We start from the raw sequence: 25,956 nt of genomic DNA on the forward strand, positions 1-25,956 counted from the left end.
AGACTTAAAAAGTTTGAAAGTTACAACTTATACTAACATGTTTCATTTTTCTTTTCAAACTCAATCATAGGAACTTCAAGATTGAACTTGCTTTATTTGAAAAATAATCCTATATTAGATGACTTAGCTGTTAAGAATTCACAATAAGGGGCCGTTTGGCCCAAAGATTATCACTATTGGATTGGGTTATGATAACTCAACCCTTGTTTGGAGGAAAAGTTAACATAACCTTTGCTTTAGGGTTATCATAATCCTTCTTCCCTCTCTCTCTCTCCTTCTTTTTAAACATTTTTCAATTCCCCATAAACCCTATCTCTTCAACTCCCTCATAAAACTACCCTTTTAAACCCTTTCCCCAAGCACATATTAAGATAAAACTAGGTTTATCATAACACTAGTTTTATTATAACATTAACAACAATTAAGTCACATTTGATAACCATCTATATTTATATTTTTTTTTAGTTTCTAAATTTTAAAAACAAAAAACATATATAAAGAAACAAAAAACTTATTTGGTAATTATTTTTTGTTTCTTGCTTTTTTTTTAAACTAGAGAAAAATCAAAATTGAACGATTTTTATAGAAATTAGAATTATTTACAAAATTTTTTCCTGCATCTTCAAATCAAGAGACTAGGGGTGAACATGATAGATTGAAAAACCGAGTGGACCGAACCAAAGGTGGTTGGTTGAAGATAAGAAGAAGTTTGTTCGATGTCTGTTTAAGAAACAATCTAAAACGATAGTATTTTAAAAAAATTTCAAAGGTTAAACAGACCTAAATCGATCAATAGACCGATCAATTGTTGGTTTGCACTTCTTTATGATCAGAGTTGGTTTAAATATTACTAAATCAATCATAGTTAGTTTGATATCAATTTGGTCAGAAAACAGACTACGACTAATTGATGCTCATTAGACCATGATAAATATTACACGCACAAATACTCTTTTCAAAGAACAAATTATTAACTTTGTCTTTAGATAAAGTTTATATAAAAGGTAGCCATTTTATAATGGAAATCCAAAGAGGAAATTGCTTTTGTTCCTTAAATGATAGCAAATATATGGCATAGCCTCCACCATCAATTGGATATATAATATAACCTTCTTTATGTGATTAACACTTTGCCTTGTTGCTATTTTATTGCTTTTCCTTTCTTCTCCTTTCTCTTTTCATTTTTTTTAAAGTAATAAAAGCAAATCCAAATTAAAGTGCTTTCAATAATTCATTCACAACCTTTTTCACACCTTCTCTATCTTCCAAATTAAAGTGCTTTCAATATATGAAATGGGAGACTACATTTTTTACTTTATAGATAAATAAAATATACCCTAACATTTTTGTATAATTTAACCTAATTAAGGGTTTTTCTGTACATCTCCATTTATTAGTCTTATTATATTTTTACATTTTCGTGTTGAGAAGTAGTTTATAATTACTTTTTAAAGAAAATTGTCTACCGTAAAAAAATTGATAAGATATTTACACTTAGTAAGAAAAATTATGATACTGAATTTTATTTTTTAGTAGTTTTTTCTTTTCTATTGAGTATAGATGTTTTTTAATATGAATATTAGATTTTAAAAGAAAAATTATTTTAAATGACAAATACTACCATTTATTTGTGATAAATCATAATAGACTATTATTTGTGTCGTGATATTTTTCTATATTTTATAACATTATGGTTCATTTTGTTGTATTTAAAAATAATCATATTTCTAAATTTTATTGAAATTTAGTTTAGAAACTAAATAATTAATATAGCTTACCCTACCACTACACTAGGCTAACTTTGTTAACAAAACGTTTAATACTAAATAAATAGAGTATATACAAGTAATATGTGATATGAACAATCCAGGTTCATGGTTGAGGTGAGGTTATATGTTCTATGCTAGCTGATTTATGCCCATGTTGACAAATGTAATTGTTAGTTTATTCAAGATGCAAGATACAAAACGATAACTTAGTGTGATCTGCAAGAAACCACTATGTCAAAATTTTCATATAGCTTCGACGAAGATTGTGTTGAACGAATTAACAAGGAAAAAATATATATACAAACTGATGGCTTTGGGTTTGGGTCATACGAAGATAGAAAGAAGTAAAAATTGGTCCAAGAGTTCGTATCGCCACTCCAATCGTCAAGATCTTCTCACCGTCAAAATAGAGTGGATGTTGAGATCGAGAAAAGAATACGACGAAAAAGGAAAAAAGAAGTATTGAGAAATTCATTCATTGTATTTTTTGATTAAAGTTGAAGATGAAAAAGCAAAAGAGAAATCTGTTTCTTCTATCCAACACGTCCTCCTCTTTGGGTTTGCACAAAACGCGGCCTTCATCTTGTGGCGTTGACGATTCATTCATTCATTCATTCTCCTCATCACATTCTCCTCTCCTTCTCCTTCTCCTTCTCCTTCTCCTACGATAATAATTCACCCCACTTCACTTTTCCTTTCATCCTCTCTCTCATTTCTCCAATTTTCCACTCCTTTATTCAAATTCCAACAAACCCATGACTGGAAAAGAGATTCTCCACAAGATGAAGGTATATTATTGTTTTTTTCTCAAATGGGTCTCTTACTTTTCGCTTGATTCTTTGCTGTATGACCATTTTGAGAATTGGGTTTCATCTTCTTTTTTGGTTTAATGATGATTCCTTCCAATTCTTGTTGTTTTTCCAACCTCCTTAAAATTTGAGATCCTGGTCTTCACATTGTTTTGTGCATTAGCTAGAACGAATTAGTGGACTATCTCTGACTTTTCTAATCCGGGGTGGATTTTTCACCTTTCCCCTGTATTTTTACAAAGTTAATTTAGTTTAAATGCTTCCACCTTGATTAGTATATGTAGACTCCCCCCAGGGCTTCTGGTTTCTGGAACATCCAAGTTTGTTTCTTCCTTGTAGGTTTACCATTGATTATATAGTTTTGCTCGCTTTTGTAATGAGACTTTTATTGGATCAATAACAAATCAGTTTGTAGTGATGGGATTTCCTTTTTTTTTTTTTTATTGGGCCATGGCTCATTGTTTCTGTAGTATCGAAATCTTTGGCATTGAAAACTTTAACTTATTTTCATTTGAAATATTGACGATTGGTAACAATGGACGTTGACCATTTTTAAATCACTTTGTCGCTTCCTCAATATTTAGGGAGAGCGATCAGACTGTTTAGAGTTAGGAAAAGGGACCCTACAGAAGTTTGGTCCTAGCTAGATTTCGCGTCCTTTTGGACTTTGATTTCGAAGACTTTTTGTAACTATTCCCCTTGGTAATACTTAGTTGGAACTCCTTCTTTTAGCTGGGGTGTTTTGGTGGGGTTTTTTTTATGCCCTTTGTATTCTTTCATATTTTCTCAAGAAGGTTGTTGCTTTTATTAAAACTATGAACTGAGTATTAGACAATTGTTAGTGTTTGAGCTTTGTATAATGGTTAGAATGTAAATTTGTTTGTTTCAGGAAAAAGTTGGGCTGTGCTCGTCCGATCCAGACTCGGGAAAAGGAAAGAGCAAGATGTCCAAGCATGTCACACATGGCTTTCACCTGGTGGAAGGGAAATCAAATCATGCCATGGAAGATTATTTCGTTGCAGAGTTTAAGCAAGTTGATCATCATGAGCTTGGTTTATTTGCAATCTTCGATGGCCATTTGAGCAATTCTATTCCTGATTATTTACGGTCACACTTATTTTCTAATATAATAAATGAGGTGCAACGGCCCCTTCTTTCTTCCCCTTTTGACATTATTTTCATGCTTTTATCAATTATGGGTATAGTTGATATTAGTTTTGTTAACTTATTTCTCATATTGTATGCTCAAATAGCCCGATTTCTGGACCGATCCAAAGAATGCTGTTAGGAAAGCATACGAGCAAACTGATGCTTACATTTTAGAGAAAGCTGTTGATTTTAGTCATGGAGGTTCAACCGCTGTCACAGCCATATTGATTGACTGTAAGACACTAGTAGTGGGCAATGTGGGGGACTCCCGTGCCGTTATTTGTATTAAAGGAAAGGGCAAACAATTATCAATTGATCATGAGCCAAGCGTTGAAAGAAAAAGCATTGAGGACAGAGGTGGTTTTGTATCGAACTTCCCTGGTAAGTTTGAAGCGAAGGATGGGATCTTAAGCTGATACAAGTAAACATGTTCCCAAACTAACCTAGCCAAAATGCTCTCTAGTGTTGATGTGGTTCCTGAAAATTGTATTGGTTTAATCTGAAATCCGTTCATCCATTTCATTACAACATCCATATTCTGAACATCCAGGAGACGTTCCACGTGTTGATGGGCAGTTGGCGGTTGCAAGGGCATTTGGTGATAGGAGCTTAAAGAAACATTTGAGTTCAGAGCCTTATGTGGTAGAGGAGACAGTAGATGACGATACCGAATTTGTTATCTTAGCAAGCGATGGATTGTGGAAGGTTGGTGTGGATCTTATGAAAGTTTTTATGGAACACTAGCATAGCAGACATACTAGTTCTTCTGATATCTTTAACTACACCGATACTGGGAAATATAAATTTTTTCTTCTTTGGCTAGCTTTATCCGTTGAAAAGTTTAATCTGCGATTTCAGGTCATGTCAAACGAAGAAGCCGTGGAGTCAATCATGCATATAAAAGACGCCCATGCAGCTGCGAAACACCTGACAGAGGAGGCCCTCAAAAGGAAGAGCAAAGATGATATCTCTTGTATAGTTGTGAGATTTCACTGAGTTTCATCATGGATTTGTGGTTCTGTCCCAACAGCTGAAAAATGGAAGAACATAAAGAACTAGTTCCAAAGCTCTTTTCTCTCTCTCTCTCTCTTCGATGTATTGGGAATCCCAAATAAACTTAGTTGTGGATTTTAGTCAAACATGAACTTATATATATCCCCTGTATGGCTGTATCAAATGCTTCTCTGCGGTTGATGTTAAATCTTCTGAACTTCTGTTTTATGACCTACCACAAATCTGTCCATTTTTCAACCTTTCTCCTTTATGGGTTTTGGAATGCTTTAAAAATAAAGCTTTGCATATTAAATTTTATAGCCAGAGGATGCAATGTTTTAGTAGACAAGGGACCACAAAACAAGAAACAAACCAGTCTACAATATTTGAAAATTAACAGAAAAAAACAAAGCACCCAACTGAGATGTTGGTTAAGCCAAATTCAAGAAAAACATGGGATTCTATGAATGTCTTTCATTTCCTAGTGACAGAAGAGAGAGAGCAAAGATTCATAGATAGTCTCCTTTTATCTGATATGCAGGTGCTTATAACCAGAACTTCCTGGAGGAGCCATCTGAATTCTGCTTCTTTGATCTTCCACCAACTGCCTGCAATGGCTTTCCTTTGACTGCGCCTGTGGAGCTGATCCTTTGCGGCTTGTGCTTTCCCCTTGGCTCTCTGCTGAGTTCTTACGTCGCCGTTCGTTGTGCCCTGCTAGCCTACGACGACAGCTCCTTTTTGCTTCATCAAACTCTGTTAACTCATGGAACCTGATCATCACTCCCCAACAAACAAACAAACATATTACCAATAGCTAAACATAAAGAGGAAAGAATGTTAACTGAAAGTGTTGTTGCTTATATCGTTGAGGAAGATCTAATACCTGCTGCATTGCTGGCAGAAACGCTGGCGAATTCCAGCAACCATGACGATGGCTGCCTTCGAGTGAAACTCGCAGACCTTATGGCGGCGGTGATACCTCTTTGCTTCACTCAAATCTGCTGCACAGTTATGCGCTTGGCAACTCGGCGAAGAGACACTTCCACCAGACTTTCTACGGCCGGAAACTGCTGCCCCCCTTTTCCTTTTCTCATTGTCAAAATAACCCAATGCATTGCAAGCATTGCTATTGCTACCTCCTCCTCCTCCTCCACCAACCTCCTCCTCCTCTGTCTCATATTCGAAATCGTCATCGACCACCGTCTTATCTTTGGAATTATGCTTGCCTTCAAAGCTCTTTGCATCCATTGCCAACTCCGGCAGCTCGGTCGCTCAGTAGCGGTACGTACCAATGGTGGTGGTGGTGGTGGTGTTGAGTTGATGCTTGTTGTGGAAATGGTTGGAGCAAAAATATAGGAACTTAAAAGAAGTTACATCAAGAGTATGAGACTGGAAGGAAAAGGTAGGAAAGAAAAAAGTGGTGAGGACCACAGTTTTTTCTTGTGAGTGCCAGTTTGAGTGATGAAATAGCGAAGGACAGAATGTCCAAAGTAGGATTTAATTATAAATTTTATGTTTCCTAACAAACTCAAATTATATGCTAACTTAAAACCTCTAATCTTTTGGTCGATAGTTTCAAAACTAAATAAGATCATACTCTTGTGCTGTAAAACTAGTTAATTTATAACATCCAAGTCATTTACATAACCAACCATTTACCAAATTTGCTATAAGGATTTAATTTATAGATTTTTCCTTATACATATGGGTGGAAATTAAAATAATTATTGGGGTTGATATGAGTATTTAAACTTTTCAGTACCTTGAATTAAATCTGCATACTTCATTCAGGAGGGCTGGTGGGTGGTACAGCTTCCCTGCTTCATGATAATTTAATGAGACCACTATTTCAGAAGATAAAAGAACAAAAAAACAATTGAAAAATAACATTTTTTTACACCTAAAACTAATTCAAAACATGTTTAAATTTGAATATAACTCACAAACTTTGTTTATCTGAAAGTAAACTTCTTTTTAGAAGTTCAAACTTGAGATATTGAAGATTCTACTAAACTTCTTTTTAGAAGTTCAAACTTGAGATATTGAAGATTCTACTAATATCCAGTAAATATTTTATATTACTTGAGTTATACTTAACTTTAATAATTTATCATAATAAAAGTGCGTAGAAGAGGGAAAAGAGTGATGTAAAGTTTTGTTATATAATGAAGAGGAAGAGGGACATATCATTTTCTCAAAGGACAGTCCAACAGCAGCATTTTCTTTTATGTTTTTTGGGTTTGGAATTTTAACTCAAATACAAGTTTGGAAAAATTATTATTTTTAGTTTGTGAGTTTTGATGAATATGTGTCTTTGATTTTTTAGTTTCTTTAAAAATATCATTTTGACCCTCGCATCTATTTTCGATTTTTTAGTTTTTAAAATATATATTGTTAGGCTCTAAGTTTTAAAAAATAGTTTAAAAATATCCTTTTTTTTATTATTTTTTTTAAAAATAATTGTATGATATTTAAAATTAAAAAAAATAGTTATAGAGAGAATATAATTTTTTTAGAAATTATTCTCAAAATTATTAATATCATATGATTATTTAAGATAAATTTAAAATAAATGTATAAATTTATAAACCCTAAACTCTAAATATCATATGATTATTTAAAATAAATGTATACATTTATCCGAGAAACCTTCTAAACCTATTTTAAAAAAAAAACTCTTTTACTCAAACTCGCTCTCCATATTTTGAAATAAATCAAAGACAAAGTGGATCTATTTCCTTAAACTTATAGACTAAGAAAAAATACATTTTTAAAATTAAAAGACCAAACACACATATTCATTGAAACTTGATGGTTAATTTATTATTTTTTAAAAAATAAAATTACCTGTTTTGTTTTTACCTTACTGTGCATCTTCTGAGCTAGCATGAAGTGGCTTTCCATTCTTAGGGTTTTGCTTTTATCTCTTTCCATACCTTGGAAAAAAAATATTCTTTATTTTTTTCTAAAAAAATTTAAAATTTATTATCATGGGAATAGAAATATAAAGAAAAAGAAAATAAGATATTTATTAATTTTATTTTCTTAAATTGGTGTGTAGAAGATATTTATGAGTTATTGTACCAACAATGACACTATAAGTTACACATTATATAATATATTATGTCATTAAATTACTGATTTGACACACCACCATCAGTTCACATGCCTCTGATTTTCTTTTTCCTCTACAAACTTCCTTTAATTTCTTGTCACCAAGCACCCATGCATTTCTTAAACTAACTTTACTATTGGTTACTATATAAGAGTTAAAAAAAAAAAAAAAAACTATGATCTTTGTCACGTATGGATAGATTAATTAAATTGACAAAAAAGATAGGTAAGTTTACTGGTACTTTGAAACTCAAATGCAAAATTAGAACTCAATGAACTAATAAAAGAAAACAAGAGATAGATAAAGAGAATTATAAAATGGGAATGTGAAATGTTGAGGAGTTATGTTCGTGTTGAGAAATTAGAGTTGATTAGAAAGTAAAATATGGAGAGCGAGTTTGAGTAAAAGAGTTTGAAAGTGGGATTCCGTGGTACCTAACGATGACATCAAAGTGTGTGTTCGCCGCTTCCCGAAAGGCTTTTAAGACGGCATCCCCAAACCCATCACTCTCTTGCCAACCTCATAAAACACACACTTGAATGAATCAGAATAAAGTTCCATTTTTTTTTCTCTTTACTTCATCCTCTCTGTTATATTTTTTTGTCTCTTGCAATGTTTTTTGTCAACTCTATCCTCTTTGTTAAGCAAGACAAAGAATCTCTTCCTCCCTTTTGAAAGTTGAGTTTGAGAAAGACTTTTTCTTTTGTTCTTATTGCTAAAATTTGTTTGGTTAGATTCCAACTCAATCTTGATTGATTGTCTGTTTGACACTAACTATTGACACTCAAGTCTCGGTATCAACGGTGAGTTTATAACTTTATTGAACAAACAAAGATACTCTACACAATAGAAAAACAACTTGCACTACTAGTATGTGGTGTTTCACCACAAATGCTCTAACAATTCAAGTCGTAGTGATTCAAAAAGTTGGAGGGTAGGAGTTTAGGATGTATTTTAGCATACCTTAAATGTCACAAGCTCTTTTGACTATGTGGAAATAAGTTTTGTAATGGTTACTCGTGAATTTACTTCTTGAGCCATTAATCGGATTGTTATTGACTATTGTGGACATCGAATTTACTATAATTGATCACTCAAATATACGTGCAAAAATACAACACGTAGCATAATCCCTACACTTAAAAGTTAATTCCAAACAGGAGCCTCGTCTTTGATCTTGAGAGCTATTTTAATTTTTAATTGGTCTATATTGATAGATAGTGGTTTGAACAAGTCTTCGAGTAGAGTTGACAACGGTTGATTTTCTTATATATATATATATATATATATTTAAACTAGTTTATAACCATCAATTGATATTAATTGTTGATACCGAAAATTGATATCAATGATAAATTTATAATTTTCGAAAAAAAGATCAAACAAAACCCTGCAAAATAAAGAAACTCTCATTGATGTGGTGTTCGACAGCCAAACTTTTCGACGATCGAATTGTTAATCGTTTAGAGAGACCTAAAGGATATAAAAGTTAATATGTGTTTCAACGTACCTCAATGTCATGAGTCCTTTTGATTATATAGAAGTAGTCTTAATTTCACAACAATTATTCACTAATTAACTTCTCCAAAAAAAAATTAATCAAGTTATTACTAACTGTTGTGAATTTTTGGATTTATTTTACTAATCATCCAAGTCTGTGTAAAGTACAATACTTAGACATTATCTTTTTGCCCTCAAAAGGTCAATCGGCTTCCTCTCGAGCACTACGGTCGTCCCTATGACTCTAGGCATTGTGGCTTGACAACTGACCCTATAAGTTGCTTTCTATATGTATACTTAACCAAATAAATTTATGTTTAATGGTCAATTAATTCTATAGATCGGTCGTCTCTGTACTTAGCCAAATAATTAAGCTTATGATATCATAATGAGTCCACCAAATTCAAGTAGTTATTCATATTTTGAGCTAAGACGATTGACTCAAAAGTTTTACTTTCAAATTATATTATATCTTGACTGGCCAGGGAAAAAGTATGTGTATATATAGAAGATTGGAGACAATGATTTAGAATTGTGTACAAGTGTCTTCACATACTCTTGAGAATATATTTATAAAAAAAGAAAACAAAAAAGAATAATTTTTCCTAACTTTTACGAACATTTTAAAGGAACTTATTCCTTCCAATTTTCTTTTTGAATTATGCCCCTAAATAAAACATCCTTTGCAAGGTTTTGATATTGTCCACATAAATTTTCAAAAAACCAAAGAAAAATAAAACTATATGAGAAAATTTGTTTACAAAATGTAGACAGGGGAATAATATCATACTATCGCATCCACTGTTTTCTTTTAAATTTATTATTATTCCATCGAATTTTTAAGGTCTGTGGAATGATTACTGTGCCTTGAAAGCAATTGTTGCACGACCTTGGTGCTAATCGTCTCATAATAATTGCTCTCCAAGATTAACACAACACTCTTGACAAATTAGCACTCGTTGAAAAAGAGTTAGAATCAAGAGAACACTTTTGCTTAGAAAAAAAGTTAAAAGAGATCGAAAAATAATAAGGAGAGAAAAGAAAGCGTTTCTAATTCAAAATTAACTTCGGCTTTTAATTAATTAAGGAACAAATGATTTGAAAACAGACGTGTAATTGTAAAAATCTTTTTTTGAAACATTAAGAATGCGTTTGAATTATCTATAAAAAGAATTTTCTTAAAAAATACATTTTTTTTTTTAAAATGAATCTAAAATTTAACAATTACATATTTGGTTAGATCTTGGTATAAGTATTTATAAACATAATTTTCTTTAGTTTGTCATATAAAAAAATGTTCATACTTGATTCAAATTACCAAATTAATTTTGTAAATAAACACATCTATCTTGATTTTTTTTAGAAAGAAATATATTTTAAAATTAACTGCAATATATCTTGAAACTATTGATATAAGGTAAATTCATAATCATAAAAGCTAACTAATCTCCTGCAACAAAACATAATATAATAACTTAATAATTTATGAAAAATCTCAAAAAAAATCCATATTCCAAATTTTAGAACTTGATTTTGAGAGTTTTCTTTAGAATGGTTATTTTTCAATCTCGTAACGTACACTCTAAATTCATAATTATTAAACGATTACAAAATTACAAAATCTAGATCTATAATTATAAAAGAATAAGTTTTTTCCCAATAAAAGAATCGATATTTAACGGCCATACAAAATAACTTGAGAAAAGCTTTTAAATTTTATTTGAATTAGTTTTTATTCTAAAAAATCTAAATGGACATAATTATTTAAAAACATTTTTTCTCATCGATCTAAATATAACTCTTCAACCACTTTTCAATTTCTAGAAATTTCATGATTTCTTAAAGGTTCTTTTCCCTATAGCATAGTATATGACAATACAAAATTTATAATATGCCATGTGGTCGGCGATCCAAAGAAAAACTTTTATGCAAGTGCTTGGCAATCGAAAACAACTGCTTCTCATGTGAAAATGGTAAAGAGCGACCATATTTACAAAATATAACAAATTTTTAAATTCTTTCATTCATAAATACCGATAGAAGTCTATAATTACTTATCATCAATAGAATTTAAAATTTTGTTACGTTAGGTAAATATTTTGGTTTATTTCACTATATATAAAAATGTCTTTTCTAGTATGTGATTTAAAAACGAGCAATTTCAAATATATATATATATATGTATATATGTATATATATAAAGACTTTTTACAAAAACATAACAAAATTTATTGAATTTTCTAACATCCATTTAACTTTTTTTTTCTTTTTTTTTCTTTATTTTGTAAATACTTTCAATTTTCTTTGTTATCCATAGAAATTTCTAAGTTTGGACATAACAAAATGAACTAAAAATATGTATAAATATAATAAAATATTATCGTTAACTTTATAAGATAATATCAAACATTAAGACACCAATACTTTCCTTTAAATATTTCAGCAACCTTAACATTAATAAACTAAATTATAAAAAAGGACGTTGAATTTTATCTTTTGCATCAAAGATACCTCTAAGCTTTTAAGAGTTTAAGAGGTATTCTTAACCTTTCAAAAAGAGTTTAAAAAACACCATTACCTATCCAACGTTTTGTTTCATAAATATCCTTAAAGTTAATATTATGTAAAAAAAAAAAAAACACTCTCGCAGCTAATATATAAATTATAAACCATTAATATCTCTTTAAAAAATAACTCTAAACTAAAAATTTGTGCAGTCATAAATTTCTTTTTGAAGTTTTGTTACAGTTTAAATTTAAAAACAAAGTATATTACCATTTTATTGTTTATATAGAAACCCTCATCTTCTCCTATTTTTCCAATCATTACATATAATTTTGAAGCTCAAAATTTGAAGTTACAGATAAATTCCTTTCAAAATCGTACCATTTCAAAATAAAAATTTCATCTAATAACATATCCAAAACGATAAAGAGGAGAAAAAACAAAAACAAAAGAGATACCCTATTGAAACTTGCAATTTTATTTATTTTTATTTTATATTGAAAAAGAAGAGAAAAAAATAAAAACAAAAAAAGTAAAACAATGCTAAAGTATATCTTAATACAAAACTAGTGATAAAGTTTATTCTTTAATATATCTAAAGTTAGAAAGTATTTTCTAGTCCAAAATTATGATATTTTTCTTTTAGATTAGTTTTATAAACATGGAAAAATATTTCATTTTTTTATCGTCTTTCTTTTTTTTTCTACGTTTTTTTTTATGATCGTCTTTTCCTCTTTCTTTTTCAAACTGTTATTTGATGCCAAATATAAAAGATATAAAAGTCTTCATATATTGGATAACCAAATAATGTGTACCAAATTAAAGAAAAATAAAATAAAATTTGACTACTCAGATTTAAACAAATCTTGAAAACCTTATTTAAAAATGGTCGTGTTAGAGACCAATTAATCATGCATTTTTGGTATTTCCAATGATGCATTTTTAGTATTTCACGTTTTCAGTTTTTCAAAATTGAAGAAATAATTTTGTTACGTGAAACGATCTTATAATTTTTAAAAACTATATTTTCTCTTTTTCCATCCTTAACATTTTTAGAACTTTTGTTGTGAACGTTGATTTTAAAAGCTGGAAAAAGAAAAACTTAAACATTTCTAAAACTAGCTTTAATTAACAAATTAAATAATCATTAATAAATAAACAGGAATACTACAAGTGTACTTAATTGCCAATAAATATATCTACTTTTATAACAATATACTCCTTAAGTTATTTCAAAATCTACTTTTTAGTAAAATATTTGATTTTTGAAAATAATAATATGATATTTAAAATTCAAAAATAATTTTAAGGAGATATGATTTTTATCATTTATTCTTCTAATCTAAATCAAATATACTATTTATAACAAAAATATGAAATTATTTGAGACCTTTTAAACCGGATCAAAAAATTACAAAAAAATGAAATTATTTGAGACACTTTAATCTATTATAACAAGTAATAAGATCATCCTCAAAAGTGTCTTCCATCCACAACCAAAATGATATTATTTTATATATTTATAACCAAATCAAATTCATATATATACCCCATAACATTGAGAGGTTTTAAGAAGATGATGAAGAAATTTCATCCCCTTTTTAATATTTGCCAAAAACAGTTGGAAGCTAAAAAGCCATAGAACTATTGCTTCTGATCATCTGCATGCAAGAAAATATACGACACATTTTCCTTAAGCTTCTTCATCAAGTAGATCATCAAAAGCTATAATAATAACATCTATATTTTCTTTCCAAAAAAAGAAAATGAAATTCTCAAAAGCACTTCTTAATCGGAACAAAAATGTATTTGAGTATTTACTCAAATTTTCTTGATCTACATGCATTAGGGTATCAGATTCATTCCACACTTTACTTAGCAATTGTGTTAAGAAAGTGCTTTAGGATTGAAACATGCTCATGTGTGTTTATCTTTGTTAAGTTAATTTAGTCCAAGTTTGTTCCTATTTCTTAGGAATTAGTCATTCATGATTTGTAATCATGGAGAAAGTCTAGGGTCATGTTGATTAGTGGAGAAAGTTTAGGGTCATGATGTTAGTGGAGAAAGTTTAGGGTCATGATGTTAGTGGGTAGTTATTTTTAAGACTTTAAATACTGTATTTTTCTTTGAATGTAATCGAAATGAATTTGTCTTCAATTTGCCATTGCAATATTTATTTTTACTCTAGAAAATAACAATTGGTATCAGAGCTCTCTTCTTAAGGGATCTGTGAGTGTGAGTTGTTGTGTCATGGACGCCATAACAAGTTCTAGTTTCACTTCAATTTCTCCATTGATATTTGATGGAGACAACTACCAAGTTTGGGCAGTTCGTATGGAAGCTTTGGATATTTGGGAAGCAGTGGAAGAGGATTATGAAATTTCTGCTCTTCCAGACAATCCTACCATGGCACAAATCAAAGCGCAAAAGGAGAAGAAGACAAAGAAATCCAAGGCAAAGGCATGTCTGTTTGCTGCAGTCTCATCTACTATCTTCACTAGAATTATGACTCTGAGATCAGCATATGAGATATGGAATTATCTCAAGTCAGAATATGAGGGAGATGAAAGAATCAAAGGAATGCGTGTGCTAAATTTGATTCGAGAATTCGAGTTGCAGAAGATGAAGGAAACAGAATCAATTAAAGAGTATTATGTTAGGTTATTGGACATTGCAAACCAAATCAGATTACTTGGTTCTGTGTTCAAGGACTCAAGAATTGTAGAAAAAATTCTTGTATCAGTGCCTGAAAAATTTGAGGCATCTATTTCTGCCTTAGAAAATACCAAAGATTTGACTCAAATCACTCTTGCAGAGATACTCAATGCTTTGCAAGCGCAGGAACAAAGAAGAGCCATGAGGCAAGAAGGTGCTGTTGAAGGAGCCTTGCCAGCGAAGCATCATGAGAACGTTAGGAACAATAAGAAGAAGAAGTTTTTCAAGAAGAATCAAATTTCTACTAGAGAATCTTCAACTTACAACAAAGCAGGAGTCAAGAAGGGATCCTATCCTCCCTGTTCACATTGCAATAAAGAGGGTCATCCTCCTTTTAAATGCTGGAGGAGACCAAACGCCAAGTGCACCAAATGTAACCAAATGATTATAATCAAGACTACTTACTCATGTTAATATTTTTTTTTAAAAAAATAAATTTGAGTTTAAGTCAAGTTAAGAAAAATAAATAGTTAGTTTGAATTGAATTAAAATAAAATCAAGAAGAAAAGAGTTTGCATGTGAATGGCTTCTTGAGCAAATTCTAGGCTATCTCATCTGTGTGCGTATCACCCAATTGTGATAAATAATATATATATATATATATATAAAAAAAGATGTTTTGATAGTTACCCATATTCTCCATGCTTCTGTACTCAGTAGTGTCCATTACATTTTCGTTTGCCTCTGCAATTACGGTGTCCTTCACCTTCTCCGTCGTCCCTTTCGTTGCATCATAGGCCACCTCCACCGTACTTCCCACCGCTCCATCTTCCACCATCTCTGCTATCACCTCTTCCGCTTTTGCTCCCGACACGTCGCTTTCCTCGCTCGTATCAACCTGAATTGAACACAAATCTTCTCACATTATTATTGCGAGACAATGGCCCCCCCAGTTGGACGAGAGCTGGACACGTTGTCTACAAAAATAGCTTATTTGAATCTAACTCAATTGGTTAAAAACTACTTTTTCTTTCTTTCATAATTAATACCACGAAAGTTTTTTATTTGTATATCCATTAGGATTGGAGAGTCCTTTATGGACACATAATCTCTATAGGTGAGTCCTTTATGATATTTAACCTTTTAGTCTCGGTGAATTTTCAATTTTTTAGGCAATATGGTCATTCGATGTGATATATGGTCCATTTCGGGTATAAACCCTAAAAAAAAAAGTCTCACACCTGATGAGATAGGTGTGATGATCACTTCCTCTTTCCAACCAATCCTAGGTTTATCACTTACATTGGAATTTTGTTTTATAACCCCTAACAATATAGGGTGAAGTAATCAATGAGAAAAGAATCACTCACTAACTTATGTATTTCTATTTCTATTTAATACTGTTTGCTCTAACATACTACTAATCGAAATTTGATTCTCAAAACAATGTTATTAGGATCGGGATCTGCCCCCTAATAATATATAAGCAAATGAACAAAATAAAAAGAAAAGAAAACCATTCAATAGATATACTAAATGAAGAAAAAAAGAAAAAAGAAACATTATATAACGGAATATTAAAAAGTAAAATTTTGGTTTTAAATTCCTAGGAAATTAGTTACCTTATAAGAAATAAAAACGGCGGCAGCGGCGGAGAAGGGAGGAGCAGCGGCAGCGCCATGGCGGTGTTCAAACAAAGCTTTTGAGAAACGCAAAGCAACAGATGGGTTGGAGTAAGCCATTTTTCCAATTTAACGGTAAACTTCAATCGGTGGATATTCTTCTTCTTTTCCTTTACCTTTTAACTTTTAAGAGTCGGTGTTTATGAACAATTATTGTGATATAACGTGGAGAGTTGTAAGGTTAACACGTGGTGAGTGTCAGAAATATGATGAGTAATATGACTTTACTGCTGCTGATATTTTAATTTTTTCTTTCGTCTCCTCAAAGTTTTATTTTGGCATAATTTAAAATATAACATTACATTTCAAATGATTAAGTATATAAAATATATTTATAATACAATAAAAAATTAATTGATGGACGGAAATATTGATTTACTGAGGATAGATTTTGTTTTATTTATAATTCTTTTAAAATTTTTGTTATATACTTTACTATTATTCTTGAAATTGCTATTAATTAGTTAATTGGATAATTATTATTGATGGTAATTTTAGAAATAATAATTAAAATATAATAATATTTAAAAAGAAAACTTATATAAATGTAACAAAACATCAAATCGTCCGTATAAGAAAACTTATAAAGTTAGTCATGTTTTAAATATTTCAGATTTGTCTTTCTATATTTTTTTTTTGCAATTTCTTTCCATCATCTTTTTTATTTTTCAATTCTTTATTTACATCGTTTAGTATTTCTATTGTTTTTCTTATTTTTTTTCGCTTTTCCATCGTCTTTCTATTTTTCCTCTTTTTTTACGTTCGTGTACAAAAAATAGCAAAATCTAAAAGATCGTGCATCAAGAAGTTTGAGAAAAATCATTTAGATTAGAGTAGCCAAATGAAACTATCGTGTAAAAAAAAGTAAACAATCGTGTAAAAACGTGTATAAAGAATCTTGATAAACAATCGTGTAAAAAAAAATAAAAGATTGTGTATAAAGAATCTTGAAAAAAAAATCATTTAAATTGAAGTAGCCAAATGTAATGTAAACGGTCGTCTAAAAAAATCTAAACAATCGTATAAAGAAATCTAAACGATCCAAAAGAATTAAAAAAAATTCAAATTTTGAAAAAGAAAAACCATTTAGATTTGGGATGATGAAATTGAAAAATAAATTGTAGACATATCTAAACGATCGCGTATAAAATCTAGCCATATGTAAACGATCGTGTACCAAACAATAGCCAAATCTAAACGATCGCATGCGCATTATTGACAGCGTGGTTGACTGAACATTTTTTGTATTTTACATAGTGGGCTATTGAACTTTTTTCGATTTTGAAATTGTTCTAAATATTTTGTCGTTTTTTTATATTTTTGAAAAGACCTCCGTTTTAAAAAAATTAAATATAAAAAAAGTCTATAAATGATAAATTAATATTTACGGTACCGATAAATTTGAGTATATTTAAAAATTTTGAAAAAGTTTATTATATATAGTGAATTATTTTGGAAGATTATTGTTGTTTGTACCCAGTTAAGTAATAGCCCATGAATTGATTGGGCCTTCCTATGGGAGCCCATGAATACTTGAAACAAACAACATATCTTCTAATACATATATTTTGGTACACACCTACCTGTTGTTACTTAACACACTGCCGTAGTGCTTCCCCATATACCCTCTGAGCCTACAAATTTAATTTTCCATAAAATGATATGACCAAACTTTTTAGGAAACATCATGAACTCAAGATTTCTTTTTATCCTTTTAGCAAAATGACTCTCATATATCATTCATATTTTTAAAAACAAAATTTTTAACGGTTGAATCACGTGATTCGAAAGTGTTAGATAGGAGTTTACCATAAATAGGTTTAAAGAGTTGAGTAAGTTGGTCGTGACGTGTCAGGCTAATTAAACTATATGTTTTTAATTGGTTGTGTTAGTCAAGTGACCCTATTGCTTATCGCATCTCTTATGGGTTTATTTCGTGCATAAATAAACTCAGACGTGCTAACTTTTTTCATTATTTCTTTAGATTTATTTTCTCTCTTTTAACGTTTGTTGCAAGTTTGAGATTACTCACAAAAGATGGTGGATAAAGTGATTCTTTTTAGTGATATTTGAAATGCATATGACTTATTACACTATTAATATTTTAACATCGATTAAATAGTTAAAAGTCAAAAGTGTGTAAATCGCAACATCACCATACTTTAGGGGTGGTGTTTAGTTAGGTAAATTGCGAAAACCACCAAAAAAATATGATGATTTTACAATTACATTTTCAAACTTTTAATTGCTAAAATCAGACTCTTAAACTTTTAAAATGTGTTAAAATTGAGTCAAATTAAACCTTCAAACTTACATAACGCTATATAAATTGTAATATTTGTATAAGTTCATGGGTTCGATATTATCACTTATGAGTCCAATTTCTACCATTATTATAAGCTTTATGTGATCTAATTTTAGTATTTCAAGTTTGAAGGTGCAGTTACAATTACTCCTACCGTATCAATAATTTTTACAATTTAAAATAATCATATTTAAGATGAAATTATATATAGAAAATTCATTAGTCTAATGTGCTTGAAAATAAAATTGAGAGAGAGAGAGAGAGAGAGAGAGAGTATAGAAAGAAGTGAAGAAAATAAGTAAAAGAGAGAGAAGAAGATCAGAAGAGAATTAGGAATGAAGTTCTTGTTTCAATGTCCTTGTTGTTCTTGTTTTTAATTGCTTCATGAAGCCTAAACAAGGCTAGCCAAAAGCAGCTCAAGATCATCAGAATCAACCCAAAAAGGAAGCCAAGAAAGAAGACCAACCAGCTCCACCACCACCCAAGGAAGACAAGAAAGAACAATAATAATGAAATTTCTCTAATTTTATTATTATTATTATTATTATTATTATTATGATTATTATTATCATCAATTTTCCAACTCCATATATAATCAATGTATGTACTCTCCAAACTTTATGGAACAATTTACTGATCCATCTGCATTAGATTTCCCTTTCTGCAATTGCAGACACTGTCTTGGCTAAGATTTGTCTTTGGATTTCATTTTTCTGTCTCAACATTATAATTATAATATTTGTAATAAATTCTGTGCTCATCATCTCATCCATCTACATATGATATCATTTTGGTTTCATTTTTGCACATTTTAATTAAGATCGATCGATCAATTATATGTTTTTCTCTTAATTACTTTGGTTTCATCTCATTAAATAGTGGGATCGATCTAGGTTTTGTTTTACATAATTCAAATTATAATTTCAAAATATTCTGTTAATTAACTAGTTTTGATATCGTCTTCCTATCCATAAATTTAAGTGTGGGTTACTTTTTCTTTTTAATTTTTTAATTAGGGTTGTTCTCATAATTGTTCTTTTTTGTTTTTTGGTAGCTATTTATATATATTGATGTTGGGTTTTATTCATTAATTTATTTTTTCCATGAATTTAGAGGTTGGGTTTGAATTGATCATATTTTTCATAGTTTTGAACCTCTACTGCTTCAAGAAAATGGATTTTTCTTTTTTACTTTTAGATGAGGGAGTTATATATATTGATCTAGTTGGTTTATATTAGTTAGCATTTGGGTGAATTCTTATTCCAAAATATATAATCTATATGGAATAATTTAAAATTTCATTCCAATTATAGAAAATTAAATTTGAGTATGGAGCAAAAGAAACTGTTCCTTTTACCCAAAAAAAAAAAAAAAAAAAAGTTTCTACTTTACTTGTTTATTACTTTTTATCTATTGTTTAGCAGAAAATTTTGGAATATGTTCCACAATTTCTTAAAATCCTTTTTTTTTCTTCTTTATAGAACTATAACTTAATTAGCATATTGTTAAAAATTGAAAGAATGCATATGCCCTTTTGTCTCTGTAAAATTTTATTTACCATTTTTAAAATATATATACTGTATATCACTTTGAAAAATAATAATAATACTAATAGAACAAAAAGAAAAAATGGTCCAAATTAAAATTTTGATAAAAGTAAGACTCCACCCTTTCTTTTTAAATTTAAGATTATTTTTTTCAAAACAATTTTGAATTTTTTTTTTCTAGTTTTCTATTTTTGGAATTTATATTTGTTGGCTCGTTTCTTTTAGTTATGTATTTTACGTTTTGTTATGAGAATAAGAACTCAAATCAAATTCTAAAAGAGAAAACGTTTTTAACCATAAAACCATAAAAACTGCTGAATCTAATTACTAATGAAGAAATAAATAACGGATTTTAACTCTAAACATTTTACTTTTGAATTTTAAGTGTAGTGCCGTCCTTCAACAATTTAGAATAAAATAGTTTTTACGATGAATATTCTTTTAAGTACAATAATGAGGGATGAATGATATTATCTCAATAACTATCGAATAAGTCGCACTAGCGATTTAAGATAAAAGTTGATAAATCTCAAAAAATTTAAAGGGTAAAAAGTTAATCTCTCATTTTTTTTGTGTTGAATTTAAAAGTTGATTTTCATCGATATCTAAATTTGTTAGGAGAAGCCAGTTTCATTCATGAAAAACAAGTGGGTAGTTGATATAGTTCGATCACATTTATTATAAGAGGAATGTTACATCATATTTGCCAATTATGTGGCCACAAGGGACTTTCAAAGATGTACATATATGTCTTTATATTTATTGGATGAATAGAACATTTGGGGACAATAAGTGAGTTATTAAAGTCTACATATACAAATATTATAATCTGAGTTATTATAGTATGTGTTTGAAGCTATTATAGCCTGTGTTATTATCCTATGTGTTTGAGGTGAAGACTTATAATAATATGGATTTTTCATTATTCTTTTTTGGCATGCATATATATACTGTATAAGATATACATATTTTTATTCAATTGATTTTATTAAATTTGATTAATTAGGATGTTCATTTAATAAATTTACTTTCAAACTTGATTTTTTACTACTTTTTTATGCAATACATATGTATAGTACATCAAATACACATAAATCTTAAATTGGATTTTATTAAATTTTGTTAATTAAGATGTTCATTTGATAAATTTATGGTTAATCTCCACAAAGTAATTTTAGGCATACATCTCTACAATTTGGCTACAGAGATACTGAGGTAAGAAAACAAGACAAAAAAATATTTTCAATACGTTCATAGCCAAATATAAATTCATTGAGGTAGATAAGATTTGTACAAAAATGGAATACAATACAATAATAGATAAGAAAAAATGTCCATCAAGTTCAACAACCACCTACACGTGAAAAAAAGAAAAGTAACCGATAACCGATCAAATGTTATCTTTCAACATAACAATGTAATACTCCAATTTGAGCTCCGTAGGCATTGACAGGAATCCCTCTATGTCATCCACACCGAAGAATATGATGTGCATATAAGGTTCACCCTCTCCCATCTACTGTATAAGTCATATCTCACACCTATTCGATTATTAAAATCGGGGTTAATTTTGAAAATATAGTATTTTTTAAAAGTATTGACAAAAATAGGGTAGGTTGAGAAGAAATGGCAAAAATGGTGCAGTTGGGCAAACTATTGTAAAAAATAGGATGAAAATTTGAATTTGGAAGGAAATCGTGTACCCCGTACATGACTTTCGCTGAAGGCGTGTACCCGGTACACGCTTACCATGGAAGTCGTGTACCGGTACACGACTTCCACGTCAACACTTGGACTTTTGACCGTTCGACGTGGAAGGCACAGTGTGGAAGTCGTGTACGGGTACACGACTTCCTAAGTTTTATTCTTTTATTTATTATTCTTATTATAATTAATATTATTATGTTTTTTTTATTATTACATTTTATTATTTTATTTATTTATTTATTTATTTATTTATTATTATTATTATTATTATTATTATTATGTTTTATTATTTTGTTTATGATTTTTATAATTATTAGTATTATGTTTTATTATTATTATTAATATGTTTTATTGTTAGTATTATTATTATTATTGTTAGAATTAGTATTTTTGGAAAGAATAAAATATAAGATTTTATTTCCTAAATATTTCCTAAATCTTTTCCTTTCTTATTCCTATTGTACTCTATTTATTCTCCCTTTGTACCTATTGTTTTTGTTCATAAGAAAAATAATAAAAACTAAAGTATCGTGGTTTTTCTCCCGGTTCTCGGGTTTCCACGTAAATCTCGGGTTGTTGTTAATTGCTTTCAATATGGAATCAGAGCAAAGCAATAACGAAACCCTAGAAAATAACCTAGGAGAAACCCAGATCGAAACTGAACCCGTCGTCGCCGCCGCCGCCGCCGCCGGAATCGCCGCCGCCGCCGCCGGAATCGCCGCCGCCATGGAGAAACTGCTCCAGAACCTACAGAAACCGCCGATCTACCCAACGGGAGTGGTTCTGCAGCCGTACGCGCCGCCGTCTGACCAGAAGACGATTCACGCGCCGCTCGTGTCCGGCGCGTGGGCCCACGCGCCGCCGCCGTTTCACGTCACCGCCCATCCCGTTCCCTTCTACGCGCCGTCGGATGTCCAACCGTCAAACCCTTCCAGCCATCCGCATCCTCACGGGCCGTCTACGAGCTCTGGACAGCAACCCTCAACCGTAAATCTGTCAAATCAGTACAGTAAGCAGCAGCTGTACGTTCACTCTTTACAACAACCGCTGTTTTCTGGTAACAGAATTGATCAACCCCAAAACAGATCGGACATTGAAGCGGGCGAATCTTCAACGCATTCCAAACCAACCGAGTTGCCGATGTATTCCAAGAACCCAGTAACTTCGTTCCCTAATTCACAGTCAAATTATATAACTGGCTCTTTCGGTTCGTCTATAGGGAATTTTTCAGGCGAAAAATTAAATGGTCAAAATTATTTTTCTTGGTCCCAATCAATAAAGATGTTCCTCGAAGGTCGATACCAGTTCGGATTCTTAACTGGAGAGACTGTACGTCCTCCACCAGGAGACGCCTTGGAACGACTCTGGAAAGGAGAGGACTCACTTATTTGGTCCATGCTGATTAATAGTATGGAACCACAGATCGGCAAGCCTCTACTATATGCAGCCACAGCAAAAGTGAAGGGATGAAAACCCTTTACAGCGGAAAATATACAGAAACTCAATTTTAATTAGAACCTTAAAAATACCAATACATTGGCAAAAAATATTGATTAAACATGCTTTAAAAAATTACAGAGAATAAAACTTACGCTCGTTGACGACTCTGAATCTGCAATCACCAAATTTTTGGGCACCACCACTTGAAAACCTTCCTATTCTCTGATTGAGATGGTTTGTGGGAACCAAAATTGGAATAAGGGAATGGAGAGATTTTTTTTTTTTTTTTTTTTAGAGAGAATGGATAGACTTCTTCGCAGAACTCTCTCCCGTTTGAGAGAAAAATTTGTTACGCAAAAAAATTCCCTCTTCTTCAGTCGGAAGAAGAGGGAAGTTAGAGAGAATAATTGGGAACGTGGGAAAACCACCCACGTTCCTTATTAATTTAATAAATTAATATTTAATTAATATTAATTAATTAATTAATTATATTAATTATATTAATTAAATAAATAATTAAATAATTAAATCATATTTAATTAATATTTCATTTAAATCATATTTAAATGAATATCTCTCACATAACCTATAGTTTTAATTTAATTAATTTAATTAAATCAAATTTAATTAAATCAAATTAAACAAAAACTATTAATTAATTCTCCAATTAATTAATTTCTAAATTAAATATCTTATATTTAATTTAATCCATAATTTGAATCATATTCAAATATAAATTTCTCTCATAACTTATAGTTTTAATATGTATCATATACACATTAAATTTTAACTTATAGTTTTAATATGAATCTAATTCACATTAAACTGATATTTGAACTTATTCAAATATTTTATTCTCTCATAATTTAATTTTGAATCATATCCAAAATTAAATTTATATAATAAAGTCTAATTAAAATATAAACTTTATATTATAATGTATCAATATACATTATATTAATTCCCAAAGTAAATTTGAACATTTCAAATTACAACCAATATAAATAAATCTCATTACTCTTTATGAGCTAGGAAGGGGACCTAATGGACCTACAGATCAGAAGCTACAACGATATGAGATTAATTGGCTAAACTCATTAACCACATTAATCAATATTCGTTAACTGTGCGTACACTCCACTAAAGACTCACAGCTGAACTCTTCTCACTATAGATATATTTCTGTGTCCACGGATATAGACCAATACCAGTAAGTTAGTCCTTCACAAGTGTTCGTAACTCCAGCTGGGTCAAATTACCGTTTTACCCCTGGGTTACCTCTAGTCCTTAAATACCAGTGCTCCTCTAATGAACAACCTGTTTATGGTCCAACCACTAAACAGAAACCCCTCTCGTGCCATTGAGAGGGTAGGGCCCTTTGTTCAAGTCTCGGAGACACCATTTAAGGGAACACTTATCTACTTACCCTAAAGGTGGGAAGAAGTGAATTCCATCTTGTGTGATTATGTTCCCAGCTCTCCACTCGGTATTGTCCCCAAAATGATAAGAATATTGAGTCGGCAATCTGGCCACTCTCACTCGTATAAATCAAAGGACAATCCCTCGCAAACAGGAGTTCATAATACACTCAGGATTAAGACTAAGTTACCTAGGTCATCCTAATGAAATAGCAATCCAACTAGTTAACGGAGTTACATCTAGTGATTACTATTTCGTGGTCCAGTCTTATGCAAACTCATTGCATAGGATACCCACACTCGCATGTCACATACATGAACGCATTTGATCAATGTGTCTGTATCAAATACAAAGTGAGCCGTATCCATAGTGTTAACAGGATAAGGTACCCAACCTTAACCCTATACTATAGACTCTTTAAGCTGATCTTGAACATTAATCCCTGTATGTCTCTACATACTGTTCAAGACTCATCAAACAGCTTAGGATGTTAGTTTATTGGATTTGGGTTATTAAGACAAAACTAATAAAATAATCAATAACACTTATTGAAATTAAATAATAAAATACTTTATTAATGACGGTCAATTGATTATATTTACTATCTACGAGTTTTAGGACATAAAATCCAACAAACTCCCACTTGGACTAAAACTCTAGTCCTTATGGGATGTACATAGTAGAGTAATCCTCAAACATTGGAAATGGTAAAATGTACAAGTATATTACATAAAACGGGAGAAAACCCTTTACTTGTACATTTAATGTGTAATGGGTATGATGACCCAGCTGGAGTTACGAACACTTGTGAAGGACTAACTTACTGGTATTGGTCTATATCCGTGGACACAGAAATATATCTATAGTGAGAAGAGTTCAGCTGTGAGTCTTTAGTGGAGTGTACGCACAGTTAACGAATATTGATTAATGTGGTTAATGAGTTTAGCCAATTAATCTCATATCGTTGTAGCTTCTGATCTGTAGGTCCATTAGGTCCCCTTCCTAGCTCATAAAGAGTAATGAGATTTATTTATATTGGTTGTAATTTGAAATGTTCAAATTTACTTTGGGAATTAATATAATGTATATTGATACATTATAATATAAAGTTTATATTTTAATTAGACTTTATTATATAAATTTAATTTTGGATATGATTCAAAATTAAATTATGAGAGAATAAAATATTTGAATAAGTTCAAATATCAGTTTAATGTGAATTAGATTCATATTAAAACTATAAGTTAAAATTTAATGTGTATATGATACATATTAAAACTATAAGTTATGAGAGAAATTTATATTTGAATATGATTCAAATTATGGATTAAATTAAATATAAGATATTTAATTTAGAAATT

At 30.4% G+C, this 25,956-nt stretch overlaps 3 protein-coding genes across 3 annotated transcripts; 1 reads left to right on the plus strand and 2 right to left on the minus strand.

The window, feature by feature from the left end:
* Positions 1 to 1,866: 1,866 nt before the first annotated feature.
* Positions 1,867 to 4,978, plus strand: LOC103501767 (probable protein phosphatase 2C 39). Its single transcript, XM_008465451.3, has 5 exons — positions 1,867 to 2,557; positions 3,468 to 3,716; positions 3,832 to 4,108; positions 4,278 to 4,432; positions 4,586 to 4,978. Exons 1-5 carry the CDS (start codon positions 2,525 to 2,527, stop codon positions 4,721 to 4,723), a joined length of 852 nt encoding a protein of 283 aa, XP_008463673.2. The 5' UTR covers positions 1,867 to 2,524; the 3' UTR covers positions 4,724 to 4,978.
* Positions 4,979 to 5,078: 100 nt separating this feature from the next.
* On the minus strand, positions 5,079 to 6,298 carry LOC103501851 (squamosa promoter-binding protein 1-like). The gene is made up of 2 exons (XM_051087976.1): positions 5,604 to 6,298; positions 5,079 to 5,490 (listed from the first exon to the last, which is right to left on the minus strand). Exons 1-2 carry the CDS (start codon positions 5,966 to 5,968, stop codon positions 5,247 to 5,249), a joined length of 609 nt encoding a protein of 202 aa, XP_050943933.1. The 5' UTR covers positions 5,969 to 6,298; the 3' UTR covers positions 5,079 to 5,246.
* A 6,953-nt stretch (positions 6,299 to 13,251) lies between these two features.
* On the minus strand, positions 13,252 to 16,284 carry LOC127150338 (uncharacterized). Its single transcript, XM_051087977.1, has 3 exons — positions 16,118 to 16,284; positions 15,186 to 15,393; positions 13,252 to 13,501 (listed from the first exon to the last, which is right to left on the minus strand). The coding sequence occupies exons 1-3, from the start codon at positions 16,235 to 16,237 to the stop codon at positions 13,485 to 13,487; spliced, it is 345 nt and encodes a 114-aa protein (XP_050943934.1). The 5' UTR covers positions 16,238 to 16,284; the 3' UTR covers positions 13,252 to 13,484.
* Positions 16,285 to 25,956: the final 9,672 nt, after the last annotated feature.

The sequence above is a fragment of the Cucumis melo genome, chromosome 7, assembly GCF_025177605.1.
Source record: "Cucumis melo cultivar AY chromosome 7, USDA_Cmelo_AY_1.0, whole genome shotgun sequence".
Classification (NCBI taxonomy): Eukaryota; Viridiplantae; Streptophyta; class Magnoliopsida; order Cucurbitales; family Cucurbitaceae; genus Cucumis; species Cucumis melo.

What these genes read in the sequence shown, in the direction of transcription:
- LOC103501767 (XM_008465451.3), top strand. Translation starts at nt 2,525, where the DNA reads ATGACTGGAAAAGAGATTCTCCACAAGATGAAG. An exon ending in AGATTCTCCACAAGATGAAG is followed by an intron (nt 2,558 to 3,467) that starts GTATATTATTGT and finishes TGTTTGTTTCAG; the next exon opens with GAAAAAGTTGGGCTGTGCTC. An exon ending in TTTTGTATCGAACTTCCCTG is followed by an intron (nt 4,109 to 4,277) that starts GTAAGTTTGAAG and finishes CTGAACATCCAG; the next exon opens with GAGACGTTCCACGTGTTGAT.
- LOC103501851 (XM_051087976.1), bottom strand. Translation starts at nt 5,968, where the DNA reads ATGGATGCAAAGAGCTTTGAAGGCAAGCATAATTCCAAAGATAAGACG. An exon ending in TTCTGCCAGCAATGCAGCAG is followed by an intron (nt 5,491 to 5,603) that starts GTATTAGATCTT and finishes AGTGATGATCAG; the next exon opens with GTTCCATGAGTTAACAGAGT.
- LOC127150338 (XM_051087977.1), bottom strand. Translation starts at nt 16,237, where the DNA reads ATGGCTTACTCCAACCCATCTGTTGCTTTGCGTTTCTCAAAAGCTTTG. An exon ending in CCGTTTTTATTTCTTATAAG is followed by an intron (nt 15,394 to 16,117) that starts GTAACTAATTTC and finishes TGTTCAATTCAG; the next exon opens with GTTGATACGAGCGAGGAAAG.